The sequence below is a fragment of the Tachysurus fulvidraco genome, chromosome 7, assembly GCF_022655615.1.
Source record: "Tachysurus fulvidraco isolate hzauxx_2018 chromosome 7, HZAU_PFXX_2.0, whole genome shotgun sequence".
Taxonomy (NCBI): domain Eukaryota; kingdom Metazoa; phylum Chordata; class Actinopteri; order Siluriformes; family Bagridae; genus Tachysurus; species Tachysurus fulvidraco.
In genome coordinates this window covers 12,174,778-12,195,707 of record NC_062524.1, presented here as the reverse complement: position 1 = coordinate 12,195,707, position 20,930 = coordinate 12,174,778, and the positions used below count along the sequence as shown (strand labels likewise).

General features: G+C 37.2%; 3 protein-coding genes across 3 annotated transcripts; all 3 read left to right on the top strand.

Annotated features, from left to right (window-relative positions):
• Window positions 1-108: 108 nt before the first annotated feature.
• tekt2 (tektin 2 (testicular)) lies at window positions 109-8,660 on the top strand. The gene is made up of 10 exons (XM_027143983.2): window positions 109-1,225; window positions 2,116-2,273; window positions 2,345-2,470; window positions 3,914-4,119; window positions 4,211-4,354; window positions 5,570-5,684; window positions 5,850-5,957; window positions 6,044-6,187; window positions 6,289-6,368; window positions 8,290-8,660. Exons 1-10 carry the CDS (start codon window positions 1,153-1,155, stop codon window positions 8,498-8,500), a joined length of 1,365 nt encoding a protein of 454 aa, XP_026999784.1. The 5' UTR covers window positions 109-1,152; the 3' UTR covers window positions 8,501-8,660.
• Window positions 8,661-8,838: 178 nt separating this feature from the next.
• Window positions 8,839-14,010, top strand: si:dkey-211g8.9 (free fatty acid receptor 2). The gene has a single exon (XM_047816469.1). The coding sequence runs from the start codon at window positions 11,823-11,825 to the stop codon at window positions 12,786-12,788; it is 966 nt and encodes a 321-aa protein (XP_047672425.1). The 5' UTR covers window positions 8,839-11,822; the 3' UTR covers window positions 12,789-14,010.
• A 3,178-nt stretch (window positions 14,011-17,188) lies between these two features.
• On the top strand, window positions 17,189-20,098 carry LOC113641343 (free fatty acid receptor 2-like). The gene is made up of 2 exons (XM_027144022.2): window positions 17,189-17,361; window positions 17,736-20,098. The coding sequence occupies exon 2, from the start codon at window positions 17,782-17,784 to the stop codon at window positions 18,817-18,819; it is 1,038 nt and encodes a 345-aa protein (XP_026999823.1). The 5' UTR covers window positions 17,189-17,361; window positions 17,736-17,781; the 3' UTR covers window positions 18,820-20,098.
• The last annotated feature ends 832 nt before the right edge of the window (window positions 20,099-20,930 follow it).

The window sequence follows — 20,930 nt, the reverse complement described above, 5'->3', positions numbered from 1 at the left end:
AACACTTTTTTATTTTTTACATGTAAAATATTATTAGTCATGTTTTTGGAGAAACACCGCTAATCAGACCCAAATTCAGGATAACTTTCCTTACATTTATTACACAACATAACCTGATGATGATAAAAAAAAAACTAAACTAAACACAACATACAACAAAGACAGAAAAGTGCAGGTATAAAAACAGCAGCACATTAAGGATAATGAGAACCAGGTAAACACGTGGGGAATCACATGACATGAGCACAAGACATTAAACTAACTGTAGCATGTTCCGGTAGTTCCTGACCAATATCTTTTATTATTATTATTATTATTATTATTATTATTATTATTATTTTAACATCACACAGCCTCATCTTACATCCATCAAATAGTATTTAAATTTTCTTATAATTGATGCCCAAGTCTGAGGAATTTCACCGATTACAAATACTTACAGTATTTTTCTAGATCCTTATCTTTTTAATAGACAGCAAAATCTTCTAGATCGTACTCTAATATCTAGACCAATGGTGTCAAGACTTATCCACAAAGGGCTGGTGTGGGTTGTGTGTACATGTTTTCATTCCAACTGAACAGAAGCCACACCTGAGTCTATTGAAAACCAAGGTCAAGTGATTATACAGGTGGCATCAGGTGTGGATCCTGCTTCATTGGTATGAAAAGATGCACACTGGACCTTTGCAGATGAGATTAGACACCCTTGGTCTAGACCATAGCCACAGGCTCCTCACAAGCTTTCAGGCTCTTGTCAGTTGATATTTAGATGAACATTTAATGTGCACACATTGATGCATTACACATACTAAAGAGACACACATTATATAATTATATGAGACAAGTGCTGACATTAGTGCACTAAACACTTATTTATTGCATTATATATTAGCCTATTCTACCTTTAATATAATGAAGCTACAGTTTAAGACATTGTATAGCTTAGTTATGCAGGAATTGTCAGAAGGGGAAAATGAAATACAGACTACTGAATACAGACTACTGAATGCAACGAGGATTAAAGATGAACCTGTTAAGTGTGGTGCTTTTGTAGCAGAAGCGGTATGTTTATGCAACATCAAACTGTGCCATGTTGCCATGGCGCCCTAGGTATTAAGTTGCATGTGCGTCCCTTAGTCACCTGGAGACCGCATGCACTTTACACTTGTTTTAGTGTCTAAAACACAGTGCAGAAAACTGCGCGTGAGAGTTCTAGAAAATTCAGGTGAGTATATTCTAAACTAAAATAAAAGTATGTGCACTTTTAGATACAGGCAGCTGTGCTTTTCCTCTGTCTCTTGAGTGATGTCATCAAGGCTACTTATTTTGTACATTTATATGTTTAGTTTCACATTTAAAAACAAAATCTAAGCTACATAAATGCACCTTAGGGGCCACTTTTCCTTTGTCTCTTTTGTGGTACCTGTGAATGCTATTTTTTATTCTTCATGATGTAAATTTACAATGAATATTTCACCTTAATTGCACCTTAAGGACCACTGATCTATGTAGCTGAACTCCATTAAAGCTACACTGTATGCAGATCCCCATGTAATTAGGCATATTAACATATACACAGATATACACACACCCTTGATGGGAATAAATATATTTTAAAAATGTACATTGTGGTATCTTTGTTTCTGAGATTGTAGCCTATAGTCTATATTTACTCGCAGTAATCTATTTACCCATCATGTTGCCAGTTGCTGCTACCCAATTAACCCCTGGGGGATTAATAAATTATTCTGCTTTTGATATGCAGATTTAATGCTTTTTGGATTTGAAATTTGGCTTAAAATATGATTCTTTTTACAATTATTTTTTTAATATATAAAAAATTCATTATATAATGAAGGCCATTTCATGCCCATAAAAAGAAGTTTTTTTTCCTGTTTATTCCTCTCTACAGTAGGTTTTAACGTTTTTTTTTGTTTTTTTTGTCTAAAAAAGTGGTGTTGTGTGTAATGTTACTTTCTATTATACAGTGATGTTGGTGTAATTTGCTCAAAAACAGAATGTCAACTAAAAAAGAATTCAGACTAAATGAAATGACACTTCCTTATTAGTTAATTGATTCACATAGTTGTCTTATTATTTCTGTATGCTGAGCAGACATGGCCACACTGAGCATTAAGCCAGGCCTGCGCTGTGCTGTGTCTGACTGGATGAACAGTAATAATGAGCTCTCGGTCACTGCTGAGCAAACGAGACACCTATCACATGAGATCCGTCTGCAGGGCAGGACTCTGTGCAGCGAAACCGCCAATAAGGTAGTTGATTTGAAATCATTTAGTCCAAAAATGTTTAGTGTGAGTTTATGAGTTCATTCTGTGTTTCTCAGACAAAGTGGGGTGAATATGACAGCACTCGTCGACTGAGTGACAGAATAAATGACATCACACTTTGGAAGAAGAGCCTGGAAGCCTGTGCGGAGGAACTGGATACTGAAATGGACACTCTCACGCTAGTGAGTAGAGTTATTACACTGCTCGTTGTTAAGTCTGACATTTTTTTTTCACATCTATAGTTTACTGTTTCTATTTTCATTTTCTTTGCATTATATATTTATATCTATATCTATCTGCATCTTCTACTATTTTATACCTGTACTCTGTTTTATTCTGCACCTCTCACTTTCATGTAATATTAATAAAAGAAAAAGACATAAATAATAGTTTTAGCAAAAACATTTCATTTTCTGACAGAAATACTCAAACACAACCCTGTTTAAGTTGTTTAACCATGTTTTATTTCATTACATTTTAAGATTGTTCTAAAAATCTACTTTTTATATTCTGAATCATATCAATAGTTTCTATGTTTACTGAAACACAAGGTCAGAACTAAAGAAAATCTTTAAACACTGTTTTAATTAATCATCTTTGTAAAACCTTGTATTTACCTTTTTTTAGAGTAAATCATTGTTGTTCTCTGCACCAGTGCTTCATTTTGATTGTTCTGTGAGAACCAAAGTCAGTTTGTTTTCTCTGTACGGTTCATTTAATCTCCTCTTTCCTCTGTGCTGTGATCATCAGATGACTAAGCTCCCTTAAAGATACAAAGGATAATTACAGGATGCTTGTATTATATATATATATATATATATATATATATATATATATATATATATATATATATATATATATATATATATATATATATATATCACATTATTTAATGGCATTATACCTACAACCTGGATTTAGTGAAATACATTATCTAACATGGACAAGACCATAAAAGTGCTATTTAATCTAACAACTGACTGATTCAAGCTTGTATCAGATGCCCAGTCTCCCTCTGAGTCATTTCACTCAAGCTCACTTCATTGAGTCATTTCACTGTCTGAAACTCTTCTGGGATTCCCAGCAGCCCTAGGCCTTCATGTTTCCCTCTACTGTGAATAAGCTTAGCCTTAGCCTGAATAAATCATTACACATTAAGATGTTTCCTGCCACAACTCAATTAACTGCCCGTAAAAGATATCATAGCCCCATGGCAACAATTAGAAATTATTTTCTTTTGAAGTTTTAAAGATTAAAGATAAAGATTAATTTGCCTTTGGTGCACGTCATGTCTTACAGCAGGTGCTCTTCCTGAGAAGAAGCCCCTCCCACAAGTCTTACATCATAACGCATGTTGTGGCTTAATGGGTAGTTCATCGAGATGACCAATATTAGTATAACTGCATTACTTACTGTGTCTAATTTAATTCGTACCTTTGTTAGTGCTTTTCCGTTTCAGGAAAACATATGAGAAACACCAGATATTCTATTGACAAGAAAGTCTCACTCATGTCCATTCCTAACAGTGAATCAGCTCATGACCATGACCACCTTGGCCTACTACAGCTAGTAATGACCTTACATGCTTAAATATTTTCCATAACAGTTGTCCAATGTGTTTATAGACGAAGGAAGCAGCAGAGCGTGCTCTTGCAGCCACGGTGCTGCCCCTAGAGGTCACAAGCGAGTGTTTGACCTTGAGGGAGGGTCGAAAAGGGAACGAGCTGGTTAGTGACCCAGTGGAAGCAGAGCTAAAGAAGGAGGTGGAGGTGATTCATAAGGCACAACAGGTCCTGCAGCAAAGCATTGACCAAGCCTTTAAACAACTTTGGTGAGAAATGGAGATTGTAAAGATAAACTGAACAAAATGAGAAATATCAAAGAAATATACAGTCCATAAAAGTCTCTGATGGTGTATTCAGTTTGCTACAGGAAGCCTGTCATCAACTGACTCTTGACCTTCAGCACAAGATGGAAGCTTTGGATGTAGACATGTCCTGCCTGTCGCTGTCTCTGACATCCTCAAAGATCTCACTGAAGCCCAATTCCACCAGAATTCCTCCTGGGTAAGCCTTGCTTTCACTGCCCCTCCCCCCATTAAATGATCACATTTGACATATCACAGAATCAAAATAATGAAATCTTTTAATAATACAGTATTGTCTATACTCTGCAGCGAAACACCAAAGCTGTTCTGAAACTCATGTTAAACTAATGTTAAAGATCACAGTGTACCGAACGGGTAAAGCTCCACAAATAATCACATACACATAGGAAACATATTTGACATACTTTTCTCTGTTTTTGATATATTTTATAATGTTACATACTTAGGTTTGTGAATATGGTGCAATTATTTACATATAGTACGACTTCTGCTCTCATTTATTTTGTAAGAAATTACAGATCCACTTTCCACTACAAGATACACTTCAGAAAGAGCTCACTAACAAAAATGCATAAACATCATAAAACAATATGTTTGGAAGCCTAAATGAATAGCCTCGATTAATTATTATGGGAATGATAATAGTATGGGAATGGCAGCAGGACATCAAGGACCATCACTGAACAAAGGGTACACATTGCTGTGATAGTATCACACGAGCATTTGGGAGATACTCAATTTACATGTAAAGCAAAACTCCATTTAAACTACACAGAGGAAAAACAGTATAAAATGGCCAAGCAGGATTCATCCTGCATTCTTCTTGACTTTGATGAACATAAAGTACTTCATGTATTTTGTCACTGCTACTCTGGAATAAACTTCTCCTTCATTAAGATCATTAAAACTTCTCCTCATCGTTTTAATTTCTTATAATGTTTGAATGTTTGTAGGCCAAAAACAAACTACAATTTCCAAACTCAAAGTTTCAGCTGATTTTCTTCTGTTTTTCTAATCTGTATATGCCAGTGTTGATAAAATGCCTGTGATCTACCAGTAGATCGAGTCAGCATTGGACTTTTTATTTTTTTTTAATTCAGTTCTACTTGCCCAGAAAGTTTCATTTGGCCTTCATCTGATTGCAACATGATTTCAACTGTAGTTTCAGAGCTAATTTGGTTAAATACTTACAGGCGAGTTAATTTTGTACTCTGGAGAAAGTCAAGTAGTTCCCCTGTTTTTGTGATTTTTTAAATTAATTTTCTTTTTATTTTATTTAGAATATATAGAGCGAAACATTTTATTCAGTTATTGCATGTGACAAACCTACAAGCGGAGGTCCTTATTTTTCCATATAGTAACTGATGTAGTTTCTTCGAATGTATGGTTGCAGTTCTACAACCCCTCAGCAGTGGGTGCAGTTCAGCCACCACAATATAACCCAAGCCAAGGAGGAAATGCTGGCTTCTCTGCACCTGAGAGAGAATATCAAAATCACTGTAGCACAGGTATGTAGCCGAAACATACAGTTTAGGGCGCTTCCACAAAGCTTGGAGACTGATTATCTTGCTTCTTGTAAGGTCTACCCTACTATTTCTAATTTTGTAAACAGAATGAAAAAGAAAAAGAGAGCTAGAAGTTATTTGTTTAAAACCCACATGTGTTTTTCACAGGTGCAAAATGAATTAGAGTCTCAGCGCATAGCCACTCAATTCACCTCCCGGAAGCGAGCTCACCAGCTCGAGCAGGCTCGCCAGGAGCTTCAGTGGCAGATCAAATCTGTAAACTACATCATTCATCTTCACATTCTCTGTGTCTATCTCATCTTTTCTTTAGAAGGTTCTGTACAATGTTTCCTGTCTGACAGACTCGGGATGAGATCAATGAGCTGAAGGAAGACATTCTTAGACTGGACAGGGATGTGCAATTAAAGATGGCTCCACTGAAACTGGTGCACACTCGCTTAGAGTACAGGACCAGGAGGCCCGGGATGGACCTGTGCAGAGACGAGGTAAACGTTCACGTCAGGACTCGGGCGGTTTCTTTTACCATCCAATATAGTTTACTGTTTCACTGGAATCACTTTGATTCACTCTAATGCACTCTTCTCAGGTACAGTACGGGCTACTGGAGGAGAACAAACAACTTACTTCTTCTATTATGGCTCTGAAACAGAAGCTGGCACAGGCTCAGTGAGTCTCTCCTACCATAAATCTACCATGCATTCGAATTTCACCATTAACAAGTTCATTTAACCATTAACTGTTATAAATATGCCACAAATACCTAACAGGCAAATACACAAGTCTACTGAAACATTAGTCTTTTTATTTATCACTAGACATTAAGGAATGTACAAACATTTATTTATTTATTTATTTATTTATTTATTTATTTATTTATTTATTTATTTATTTATATCTGGACTGTTGTACTGTCCATGAATACCACATTTCTTATGTCCTGTAAAGTTCACTTGTAAACATTTAAATCTGAATAGTTTTTTTCTATCGAGCTTCATAATACTCCACACTGAGCTCCACTGGGTGTTCCAATTGTGTAATTATATTAAATATTATATATTTTTATATATTATCACTACCATAATGAATATGTGATTAAAAATGAAAAATACATTTATTTCATGTTAAGCACTTTACATGAAATTTGTGGGCAAGTTTGATCAGATCTGGCATCAAGTTACCTCATTCATTTCTGGAGAAACATAGATATATGATCAAGGAAAGCCTTCACGCAATAAAATCTGTTCACAGCTTCTCAAAAGCTATAGAAAAACATACAATTGAATAATGTTCTAGCGGAAAGTAACAGTGTATACATCAAGAGATTATTATTGATATTATTCAATATTCAATATTAATCAATATTATTATTGATATATACAGTAAAGTAGCAGTAACGCAGAGCTGAGCTCCACTTGCAGCGCACATTGCACAAATATTTCCTAATAGCTAAAAATAGGACTAGAAAAGATGAGAAAAATCTAAATCTGCCTGTATCTAATAGAAAAACTTTTTTTTTGTATCTAAATTATTAGATGCATTGTAAGCTTGCTAAATAATACAAAATAATACATGGCAGATACACAAAACCATGCTGACCAAAGTGTATACTGTATATTATACAAAAATAGAGGATTATAAATAAGAAGAGTTCTTGCAAACATATACAGTATACACTTAAATCATTGTAGCAGTTTAATGAGGTATTAAAATGTTGTGTGCACAAACAGCATGTAAACACTTTCATATGTGTGAAGCTGTAGACATTTTTTGCAGTAATAACAAACAAAGCGTTCAATTCTGATGATTTTGAGAGTTTTTATTACATTAAGTTGTAAGCATGTAGATAATTTATTATTATTAAATTTCAAATTTCAATTAAATGTAATTAAAATTCACCTACATAAACTTTTCTTTAGGTATCAAAAACCTTAATATTTTTACACCTTCAAACTCATTTAAAAGGCAAACAGTCATTTAAAAAAAAGCTTTCACTATATTACTGCTGTATGTGGCAGAATATCAAATTAACAGAGAGCAATTTTTAAGAAGTTAACCCATGATGGATCTGGAGAACATCCTCATTGAACTAAATACACATTCACATCCTACTCATCAAAACAGATATCCAGTGTTCACCTGATAGTTTCGCTCCTCAGGCCTCAGCTACGATGTCGTATTATGAATCGTTGTCTGACTGAAAGTTTGAAAGTGACATGTTTTAAATAATCCAAATGATGATGGTGAGCGATTAGGAAAGTCTATCATCAGACAGATCTCCTGTAATCTACGTCAACGGTTTAGCTAAATAATAACAATTTACTGGGTCTCGTAGCCCAATAAAAAGGGTCTAGTGACGCACCTGAAATAAAAAAAAACCAAGTGTAAATAAATAAATACAGTATTCAATATAAATACTTTAACTCCTGTTGTTTCCTGGCTTTTCAGGACACCCTGTGGATTTATTTTATTTTAATTCATTTTATTTTAGAAATATGGGATCTTAAAATGCAAGTTTGCATACTTTTCCTTCTAGAAAACCTTGAGGATTTTAGAAATTCTAATCTTTTCTCTCTCCTCTGTTTATAAGGGACTCGTTGCAGGCTCTGCAGCTGCACGAAGCTCAGATGCTTGGGGATCTCGAGCATAAACAGGAAGCACTGAGTCTTGAGCAACGGAGCATGCAAACACGCCAGCGACTAAACTCAGTTACAAACCAACCTGAACCCCCCGCCGTGTCGCCTCTCACCAACTCCAGTGGTGTCCACAAACTCTATCTGAAACACGCAGACTCAGCCTGAGACCTCATCAGATATCTGAGCTAACTTCTTGTCTTTTGGGTTTGTTTTATTGTTGTAGTTTATGTGATAGAATATTTCTGTTTGAAATGTTATGTGGAAGAATTAAGACATCACATGTTCTAGGAGAAAGAAATGACTTTTCTGTTACACATATTTGATTTAGAGAATGTATACAACATATAACAAAAAAAAATGGACAAATGTTCATATAACAACATGAAGTCTGAAGTGTCTTATTCTGATAATACCACAGAAGTCTTTTCCAAATCAGTTCAGTCTAATCCAAAAATGTATCCAAGCAGTCATTTTCAGTCTAATCCAGTCTAATCTAGTCTAGTCCAGTCAAATCAATTATCCAAGCAATCTTTTCCAATGTAATCCAGTCTAGTCCAGTCCAGTCTAGTCCAGCCTAGTCCAGTCAAATCAATTATCCAAGCAGTCTTTTCCAATGTAATCCAGTCTAGTCCAGTCAAATCAATTATCCAAGCAGTCTTTTCTAATGTAATCCAGTCTAATCCACTCAATCCACATAGTCACAGCACAATTGCAGTTAGAATCAATTTTAATGAGAGATTTGCAGATGAATCAAAACTGTGTGAAAGCAGGTTCTATGTCAGGAAACAACAAGCAGGACACACAGGACATGTCAGGAGAACAGGACAAAATTCTCCTGTCCAAGAACTAAGGAACATGAAGGTGTAAATATGCAAACTAATTAAGAGACAAACTGAAAACAGAGAGAGAGGTTGCAGGGCATGGCATTCAGGCCAAAATCTGGTGGTGGAGCCTCAGGTCCTTAACATACCTGACATATTGATCATCATCTCAACATAAGCAGCATGTTTTATTTATTTATTTTTTTATTGTTTATGTTTTTATATTGTTAAATCTGACCTACTTAATTTTTCTAGGGTTTCATATGTTTGCTTTCTCCAAGGTCTGAAAATCTCCTGAGCCATTCACAAGACACACATGTTGCTCAACTGAACACTGCTTTATTACCATTTGCGCTTTATTACCATTGATGCAATTCCAAAAAAGACATACTTCATTTTCATTCATTCATGCACAAGCAACATTTATGTATGGTAAAGTACCTAAATGATGTGTTCCAAGCATATTTATGAAAACATTTAAAATAATTAAATATATTTAGAGTATTTAGAATTAATGATAAGGAATGTGCAATTGTGTCCTTGTGCAATTGTACATTTACACACTGCAGCCTCGTGTGTGTTCACAGTTCTGTGGATTATGCTGGCGGGGGACATGAGGGTGTTTGTCTACCTGAGAAGGGGGTGGAATGAGTGGTGGGCAGGAGGAAAGGGTGTGATGAAGGCCACAGCTCTAGGATAGAAACTCTTGGTGCTGGACCTGATTGCCTTGAAACATTTTCCAGATGGAAGCAGTTCGAACAATGAATTGCCTGGATGAGTCTTATCCATGCTAATGCTGGTGGCCTTCTTCTTCAGTCTGCAGGCATAGTCAGTAAAGTTAGCTTAGGTGGTTCAAGCCCAATGATATGCTGGGCTGACTTTATAGTTACAGAGTTAGTGAGGATGCATATGATGGTGCTTCTGTAAAAATTGAGCATCAGTTTGTGAGCTGTGCCTTCTTCGACTTCTTGAGGAAGAAGAGTTTGGCAAGTCTTATTACAGAAGCATCCATTGTACTGCTTCTAAAGTTAAAGTTCAAGTCAAGGACAGGTAGACTGTTGTTATTAGTGTAGTAGTGTTGTTCCTGTGGGACAAATGTAGATAAATTGTCTGAGAGAATCCATTTATTGTTAAGGCACATTGATAAATGTTTGGACATCAGGTTCATTCCATGTCAAAACTAAACTTGTAATTCAAAATGCATTAATCAGCCATGAGTTTAGAATAATTTATATAGAATAGGGATGGTGACTCATACCCATGATGTCTCAACACCAAATGAGAATGTTTCAAAGTGTAAAATGTTAAAAAAAAAAAAAAGCAAACATGATAGGAATAATATGCCCATTTTCATATATGCTTTATATTAAAGTTGAATTATAATGGGAAAAGTAGAATAAAATTGCATCTGGGAAAGTCCCAAACTTTCCAAGAAAGAAATCTGCATTCATTCAGTCTAAAGATTTGCCTTTTTCTTTCTTTAGACTGAACAAGGCTGATCAATGTGGTGATTGAAGACTGAAATATACATTATAGGAAGATCCTTTTATTTTATTTTTCATCAAATGTGTTAAAAGAGGACTTTACAAATTTGGGGTGTGGGCCTAACAGATGAGACCAAGCTAGGAGTAAGATACAGACTTGCACAATGATTGCATATGAAAACACATGAAAATAAATTACTATTAAAATGATTCAACGTAACATGGAGCTGATTTAATGATGCTAAGATGTGGAAAAAAAAAAGAAACCTGAAGCATGGTGTAAAACTTTTTTCCGTCAGCAGTCACTTTGACATTATCAGTAAAGAATAACACCTCATATCTCTTTAGCCTACAAACCTGTATAAACATCAGTGATGAAGATAGACTGTCTTGTGTGTACCCACTCACACATATATTCTCAGACATATTTACACACATGCACTTATACAAAGGCTTCAACCTACCAACTGATGTGTTTTTCTCCTTCTCCTATAAAGATATAAAGTTAGTTCTTATTGTGCAATAACCACAATCATCCCATCATCTGCATTCTGATTATTCTTCCTCATCTCTGATGCTACCATCAACCAGACACTTTTATGGCTTTATGATTTAACCTTCATTTCATTTAGAGAGGCCGAGCTCTATCTGAATGGACACAGCATCCTGAAAACCTCAATTATTCTGAATCATTTCACTAAAGGGAGCTGATGCCGCCTTCCCGTTGTCGTTTGCACTGAAGGCAATTAAGGCCGGACCGGGTTGCACAAATGTCATCCTGTTCCATTACTGCTGCCTGAGCAGCCACTCGGTCCGCTTCAACATCAAATCAAGCCAAGCCCATCAACACACCTACCAGCCACCTTTCCACACAGACCTACTGTACACCCCCAGCTTTCCACTGGCTTGACATCATTTTGTTGTTTTTGCCTTCACAAAATTTCTCTCTCTCTCCCTCTCTTTCTCTCTCTCTCTCTCTCTCTCTCTCTCTCTCTCTCTCTCTCTCTCTCTCTCTCTCTCTCTCTCTCTCTCTCTCTCTCTCTCTCTCTCTCTCTGATTAAGGTATATTTAGAAACAGTATCACTTTGGATTATATCCGTCAACATCTCTACGTATGGGTTGAATAGATGACCAGCAACCAGGGACATTTACGAGTCTTTCTCATCTCCAGTACAAGCAAGGATGAAGCCCATTTCTGTGTTTGACTGCATCTCCTTAACCGTGTATTCCTTCACCTTCCTGCTCGGCCTCCCTGCTAACCTCCTCGTCCTCTTTGTCTATGTGCGTAAAGCTCAAAAACATGGCGCTACACCTAATGTGGTCTATACTATCAACCTGTGCTTATCCAATTTGGTCCTGGTTGCCTGGATGCCTGTAAAATCTGCCTACACAGTTCTTGATATATGGATCCTACCAGAGTTGCTCTGTCCGATTTACAACTTCTTTGTTGTGGCCTCGCTTTATGGCAGTGGACTCCTGCTGACAGCTGTGGCTGTTGGACGTTATCTGAGTATTGCTTTTCCCATCAGCTATAAACTTTATCGCCGTGCTCGTACATCCTGCATGATCAGCGCTCTGTTGTGGGCTATAGTGCTTTTGCATCTCAGCTTAGCTTTGGTAGCAGAGAAAGGGGCCTACTTTGTGTCTCCGTTCATGCCAAACACTTCAAAGTGCTATGAGAACTTTACGCGGGAGCAGTTGGACGTGCTGTTGCCACTGCGCCTTGAAATGGCAGTACTGCTGTTTGCCGTGCCACTCCTGCTATCTGTGTTCTGCACACTGCGCTGTCTAGCGTTGGTCAAACGTTCATGCCTTTCGGCTGGCAGCAAACGCCGCATCCTGGCTATGGAACTATCAGCGCTCATGGTCTTTGTGGTATGCTACACACCGTACAACGTATCTCACGTGGTTGGTTTCATCACGGACAGCAACATGCACTGGAGGCGTGAGGCCATTGTCTCCAGCTGCTGCAATGTCTTCCTGGAGCCTGTGGTGATGCTGATGCTGTCGCCCTCAAGGCCGAAGGACCTGCTCTGCAAAGTGTGCTCGAAGCAGAACCCCAAACAACACCAGGTGAAGGAAACTCTGCAAAGAGCGACGACATCAGTCAAAGGACAGTTAGATCCTGAATCTGTGAAAGCAACTTGATAATAAAAAAATTAAAGCCGAGCTTCGCAAAGGTAACCGAGTTACTCTTCCTAAATTCAACAAAGATTTGAGGTGGATAGGAGACATACTGGAATATCATGCACCAAAACATATATGCTTATGGAACTTTAAAAATGTATTATAGATCCACAAAACAAAGAGAGTAAGTATTTATAAAAGGTGCTTTTAATATTAGATTAATACCAAAGCTTATTAGGTCTATTTGATGGCCTGTACATAGTCTTATGCACATAACAAGTCTCTAAAAGGATCTGAAAAACTGTGCAACAATAAAAACAATAACACATTTATACTGCTATAAATGTATATTTATATTGCGGTACATTGATCCTGTATCATTACAGTGTGGGAAAGAGATAATATCATGAGCAATGTAAGATATACAGCAGAAATGTTTATTTTAACACAATGTGTCACAATTATTAATGCTTAATAATTGCACTATCTGTTGTTACCCAGATGGGGACGACTTCCATTTACAGTCGTCTCATGTACCTTTTTCTTGCCAGTGTCGCCTCCAGCTTTCTCAGGAGAGATCAATTTAAATGTAAATTTTTGTAAAGCTGCTTTGTGACAATGTTCACTGTTAACACAATATAGAAATAAAACTGAATTGTCCTGAAATGAATGGAGAAAAAAACAAATCAGTTGAACACAATTCCCCCCAAAATAAAATAAAATCTAGGGGTACAGCAGAACAGCCATGAAGAGACTGAAAATTATATTCAAGACATGAATGAACAAGAAGTCCTGTAATTTAAATCGCCTAAATAAATCAGCGGACTGTGGACATTAAATACTCTCAAGAAATGAGAGAAATATATTGCACAATCCTGCTTGAAAGCGCAGAATTTTGAAATCTGTTTTTATTGTATAGAGATAATGATTACACTTTATCTGTTGATAACTGTTGTCTGCACTGAGGTGGCAATTACACTGTTTTCACCCTAAGGTTTATTAATTTAGTGTTATTGTGTTTTTGTGTTAGCTCAGAACATTCGGTGATGTTTAATCGTGTTCATATCTACAATTTAATATACAGACTTCAATTGAATGTCTCTGAATTGTGAAAATCCACTTGTAAAAGCTGATTAATGAGCGTTTGGAAGTTTCCAGTTCCTGTTTTATCTAATGATCATTAATGGTCTGTTCTTTGAAAGTGTTATTATTGTTGTTAAGTGTTATAATAATAGTCCATTAAAATCTATTTTGTAAATACAGTCTTGTGAATGTTAAAGAAGTGGTTTGCTCTCTGTCCCCCGTCTCTCTCTCTCTCTCTCTCATCTATATTCTCTCTATATACTCTTATACTAATAATTATATATATATCTGTCTCTTCTATATTCTCTCTCTCTCTCTCTCTCTCTCTCTCTCTCTTTGTCTCTCAATCACTCTCTCTCTCTTCTCTCTCTCTCTTCTGTCTCTCTGTCACACTCTCTCTCTCTTCTCTCTCTCTCTCTCTCTCTATCACTCTCTCTCACTCTCTGTCTTTCTCTCTCTCTCTCTCTCTCTCTTTCTCTCCACCTCTCCCTCTCTCTGTCTCTCTGTCTCTCTCTGTCTCTCTCTCTCCACCTCTCCCTCTCTCTGTCTCTCTGTCTCTCTCTCTCTCTCTCTCTCTCTCTCTCTCTCTCTCTCTCTCTCTCTCTCTCTTTCTCTCTCTCTCTCAGATGTATAAAGATGAACCTTATTCCTGAATTGCATTGAGTAGTTCTGTATAAGGGCATACTAAATACCTTTAATGGTAATGTAAAAGGAAACATCTTGAGTCTTTAGTTTTTTAATCAGCGTGTACAATCCAAATGTACATTATAAAAAATATACAAAATCAAACAAGCTATAAAATCTTAGATTTCTCTTGAACATTTGATATAAGGTGTTTGACAAAAATAAAGACAAAAATGGTCCACTTTGTTATGAAAACTAGAAAATAACTAACTTAGTAATAGGGATTATTATATTTTATTATAACTAAGCTCAGAGATACATTCTTCACACTGGCTGAGGTATTACAACAAACCTGATTCACACCTGATTATTACAACAACTATGTACAAATTACAGTGATTCTCTGGGACAGTTTATCTGCTTTTCCATTCTACTTCCTCTAAATACAAAATAGAAACAAAAAAATTAACAGTTTTTTTTTAAAGCCAAGAAACTTAACTTTGTACTTTGTAAAGGCGGTTTAGTGACATCACTCAATCAATCAATGAAAAACGAGACAAAAAATGATCACAGAGGCTGCCAATAGACTTAAAGGGAAATCTACTGATGATTTTCTGCACGCCCCAAACCATATGGCGATATGTGTCTGATGAGACTAATTCCAATAAGTATACCAATTCCATATTTTCTATATGTTTGGTGCAGATATCACCAAAGAAACACCAGACCCAGGTGCAGCATGGTGGTGGTAGCATCATGCTTTAAAGCTGCTTATCTTCAGCTAAGGAATGGGGCTTTTTCAAGATGATGGGAATTGTGAAGAGCTACAAGTACCAGTGGATTTTAACACAAAACCTTCAGGTGTATGTTAGTAAGCTGAAGATGAAAAGAAATTTGCCTTTCGGCATGACTACAACCCAAAGCATACACCCACATCAACAAAGGAGTGGCTTCACCAGAAGACAATCAACGTTTTTGAACGAACGAGCCAAAGCTCAGACCTGAAGCGTGTAAAGGAGATCCACTGACATTGATAAATGATGATCCACCTTGAAGTATCTTGAAGTATATGAACATGAATTACATACTTACCTGAAATTTCCAGTAGATGGAGATATTACACTGTAGTACTCTTGCTTATGATGGCATGATGAGGAATAACACTTAGTTAAGCAGTATGCATTTATTTTTTATTAAGATGTTCAAATTATAAACATAAATGGTTACATTACAGTGTTAAGTTTTAGGTATTTTATTTATGAATTTTACAATGGAATGGGATCTTTATGTGTCATGTAGAGGTTTTCACCAACGTGAACTTTTCCACTGGGATTCGATGTTATGATTGTATTTAGACAAAATAGCACATAATATTAAAACAGAAGGAAAGCACTGTTATATCTATTTAATGATGAAAAGATTTTGAGACTGAGGCTAAGAGATTCAGGTTTACATTTACCGCATTTGGAAGACGTCAACTTTATCCAGAGCAAATGACATTTTTTATCTCATTTCATGAACAATTAGGGGTTAAGGGCTTAGAGGACCTGGGATTCACCCTCACAAACTTCTGATCAGTAGTTTAACACCTTAGCCACTAAGCTGCCAAATGTTTTAGACCTGGGTTGTCGACCTGGGATTAAACTCACAACTTCTGATCAGTAATCAGGTCCAAACAGAACACCAGCACGAAGCCCAGTGACAAACCTATTAAACGGAGAAGCTCCAAGAACTTGAATATGCTCGAACAGCCCAGTCAAAGTCTAGACCTCAATCTGATTCAGAGTTTGTGCCAAGCTTTGGCAAGACCAACAGTCTCAATCGAATCAGACAGATCCTTAGCAAGGCACTTTACCTAGTTCTGTAGAGAAAAAAAATAATCATATAAGGAGAATGATTAGAATACCAAAATCCAACCGACTGACTTTCTCCAGAAATCCTCAACTTTAATAAAATAACTTGTATACTAGAAATGATACCTATACAAAAACCTTAAAATACTATCAGGAAATAAAAATTGAAAAAGTAAAAACAAAAACAAAAAAAAAAACAAAAAAAACAAAAGTAACCCTCTGTCCTAGCATGAACCTGAATCTTTTACGCTAGTAGTATTAAAAACATGACCTTGACCCCTATCTGTCAAACTGTAGACCACTTTCAAACCTTCGCTGTCCAATATCCTATGATGATGACATACAACCAAAGGACTTAAAAGTGACTTTGAACACCCTTTCTGATTCTGTAGTAACTCTAGATGGCCTTTTTGTTGCTTCAGGTGTAAAACAGTGAAAAAACTTGACTCCAGTCTCTCATTTGATGCTCATTTAGATTGCGTTACTCAGACAGCCATTTTCATTTCAGAGCCAACGCTAATCTAAGAAATATTGTATAACCTTATTAACTGATGTAGAAATTAATTCAAACTTTTATTACCTCTTGTTTGGTCTCGCTCTCTGGATATTTCGGTAGATACATAAACAAGCTCCAGTTTATCCACAAAATGCAGCAGTCAGACTCCTTACTAAACCCCACCATGTCGTCCCCCTTGTTTTATGCACATTACACTGGCCCAGTTCCTTTACTACTGGTGGTAGGTTTTATATCTGTGGTATAACAGGTGTAATACGTTACACTAACAGTGGTTATGACATCTTCCTGTGTTCCTTACACTGACCATTCTCTGAGGGGTTGCTGAGCAACCTTGTTTGGTGAGCTTTAAGGCATAAAGCTGGCAACAGAGGCTTATTAAATTTCCATGGGTTGAGACACAACATCCAGCCTATGATTTGATAAAGTATTCAGAATAGCTGAGACACAGCAGAGCGCACTTACTCACGTACTCAGCACCAGGAGGACAGCTGCGAAACGATAACACTGATTTTACATGGTGAGTCTTTTTATTTGTATAAAATATATAAAATTTTATATAACTTTATTTTTAATGATATTGCATATGCCGTCATCTGACTACCTAATTGTATTACTTCTTCCCGTTTCAAATATTTGCCATAACCATGTTAATATTGTCGTATAAACCTAATTATACATGCACACACACACACACACACACACACACACACACACACACACACACACAAGCGCACACGCACACACACACACACACACACACACACACACACACACACACACACACACACACACACACACACACACACACACACATATATATATACACACAGCCAATTTTTGTTAAAGTGTTGTTTTTTCTCCCCATGCTAATTTGTACTGATTTCCGGACAGATTTGCAGCTATTCACAGATGCTTTGTGAAAACTGGATTCAACACCATGTTGGTCAGCCAGCTGCTCTTGCCTGTGTACATCCTTACCTTCCTGATCGGGCTTCCTGCCAACATCCTTGCATTCTGTACCTTCTGCCGCAAGGTCCACCGCAAACCTGCCCCCATCGACATCCTCCTACTGAACCTCACAATCTCTGACCTCATCTTTCTCACCTTTTTGCCCTTTAAAATGAAAGAGGCTGTTGATGACATGATTTGGAAGATGCCAGAATACCTGTGCCCCCTTAGCAGCTTTATGTTCTTCTCTACTATTTACACCAGCACATTTTTCCTGACAGGAGTTAGCATGGAACGCTATCTGGGCGTTGCTTTTCCAATCCAATACTCTGTTTATCGTCGGCCATGCTACGCCGTGATCGCCAGCCTGTTTTTCTGGCTTGTTGGCACTCTGAACCTCAGCATTGTTTACATTGTGCCATCTTTGCCTTCCAACAACAGCATCGAGGGTCAAAGTTTTAACTGGAACATGACACAACCTTCAGTAATGAAATGCTATAACAACTTTACCCAAGAGCAACTCAGTATTCTGCTACCAGTGCGTCTGGAGCTGTTTGTAGTGCTCTTCTGCATTCCTTTCCTTATCTGTGGCTTCTGCTACATTAATTTCATTCGAATTCTCTCCAAGTTGCCTCACATCAGTCGGCGGCGCAGGCTTAGGGCTATCGGACTGGCCCTCGGAACTCTGGTGGTGTTTGCTGTCTGTTTTGGTCCCTATAACGCCTCACACGTGGTCGGGTTCGTCCGAGCAGAGAGTGAAGACTGGCGAGATCTGGCTTTGATCTCCAGTACGTTAAATGCCTGCCTAGACCCAATTATTTTCTACTTCTCGTCTGCAGCAGTACGAAGTGCAATCAGTGGTTTTGTGAAAGGAATGAAGGAGAAAAGTCATGTCCTGAAGTGCAGGAAGATTCATTGTTGCCCCATTCTGATGTCTGAGACTGATAAATATAGAGACAGAGACACACCTCCACTCGACAACCAGAGACATTCCTTAGGACAACTGGAATTAGAAAGAGCTCTATAGAGATTAAAAAAAGCCATTGCTGTTTAACTGCATAACATCTCATGACCTCCTATTATACAATTTTATGCAGCTACCTGGACAGCTTTCCAGCCCCCTACTGAATTATCATTCCTTTTGTTTAAAAAGGACTGATAACTGAAAGACTGATTTGTTTTCTATCATGTTTTGACCAAAAAAAAAAAAAAAAAAAACATTTTTTATTATTTTTAACTGCTTTTTGAGCTCGGTTTGATTGCAGGAGCTGTTGAATCAACTTGATATGTTTTCTTTATTCAAAATGGGCTTTAACAGAATAAAGTCTGATATCTACAATGTTGTATGGTGCATGTTGGCAAATATATGGTATGGTATATTGTAAGAACTTGGTCTCTTGACTGACTGATTGCTGTTGATAGAACCAATTGAAGACCATACCGTCTGTGAACAGCCCTTAAGTTGGTCATCTTTGTGCTCTGGTCTTCATCAGTGAACATTCAAAGACTTAGTGCAGTCTAGGGCAGGAAAGAATTAGTGTTAGTCCCTCAGGAGATCTCAGTTACACAATTCCACTGGACTACAAACTGTTGTAGAAAGGACATTATTTAGTGTACATTGACGTTATTTCCTGTCCAGTGTCACCCAAATGAGGCTGAGGTTCCCTTTTGAGTCTGGTTCCTCTCAAGGTTTCTTCCTCATATCATCTCAGGGAGTCACCATCACCTCAGGCTTGATCATTAGGTAAAGAGGTTTGAGATAAATAGTCATTTAATTTAAAACTTTACAGTTTTTATTCTGTTTTTGTGGTTCTGTAAAGCTGCTTTGAGACAACATCAATTGTTAAAAGTGCTACAAAAAATTTTGAATTGAATACACGTGATATCCTCTGACTGAAATATCCTGAGACGTAGACTGTGGCCATAAAGGACTCATAGGAGGTTCAATTGGAATTATGGGAAACAAGCCCAACACAAGTATTTAAAACGATCTTACAAAACATGTCCTTCCATTTTTATTTGTCAATAGAGACAAGAAAACTTTGATAGGATTAGTTCTAAGAGGCTATTCCATCTCCCTGGAGGAAAATGACAATTTGGAAATCTGTTCTAATTCAATCCATTCTTCATACTTCAGACCAGACAGGACCGGAGATGTAGAAATCAATTTTGGCATATTGAATTGACTGTTCAAACCAGCCACTGTTTAAACCTTCACTCTAATTGACTACATTCATTCATCTTCAGTAACTGCTTTATCCTAGTCAAGCTCATGATGGATCCAAAGCCCTGGGAGTAGAGATGGGTTTTTGTACATTTCATTTATAGTAGAAAAATAATATTACTGTATTACAAAATGTGCAAAACAGCAGCATCCAAGAGTTCTGGTTGTATCAGGGGCAGATTAATAACATTAATAAAGACTTAGTGCCTCAGCTGAGTCGCACTGATCCAATTCCCAAGGTGAATTCAAAAGTATATCAGACAATTCTTCAGGACACTGTGAGAATGTCTGTACGTCAGCTGAAACTGTGTAAAGGTGGGTGATGCTACAGGACAATGACTCAAAACACTGGAGAAAGTCCACAACAGAATGGCTTCAGAAAAACAAAATCCGCCTTTTGGAGTGGCCAAGTCCGAGCCCTAGACCTCAACCCAATAGAGATGCTATGGATTGACTTGAAGAGCCATACACATGAGACGTCCAAAAAATATGACAGAGCTAAAGCAGTTCTGCCAGGAAGAATGGGCTAAAATTCCTCCTCAACGATGATCAGGTCTGATCCACAGCTACATGAAGCGCCTGGTTGAGGTTATTGCTGCCAAGGGCAAGTCAACCAGTTATTATTTCTAAGGATTCACTTACTTTTTTTTACCAGCTCCAGTTGGACTCTATGATACCAAGAGGAGATCTGAACTCCATGTGACCTTTACACCAATTCAACATTTGTTTGACTGTATATTAGTAATCAAACCCTCTAGTGTCACCCATATGAGGATGGGTTCCCCTTTGAGTCTGGTTCCTCTCAAGGTTTCTTCCTTACCAATTTAAGGGAGTTTTTCCTTGCCACTGCTGCCTGAGTCACCTCAGACTTGCTCATTGGGGATAAATACATATTCATACATACATACATACAT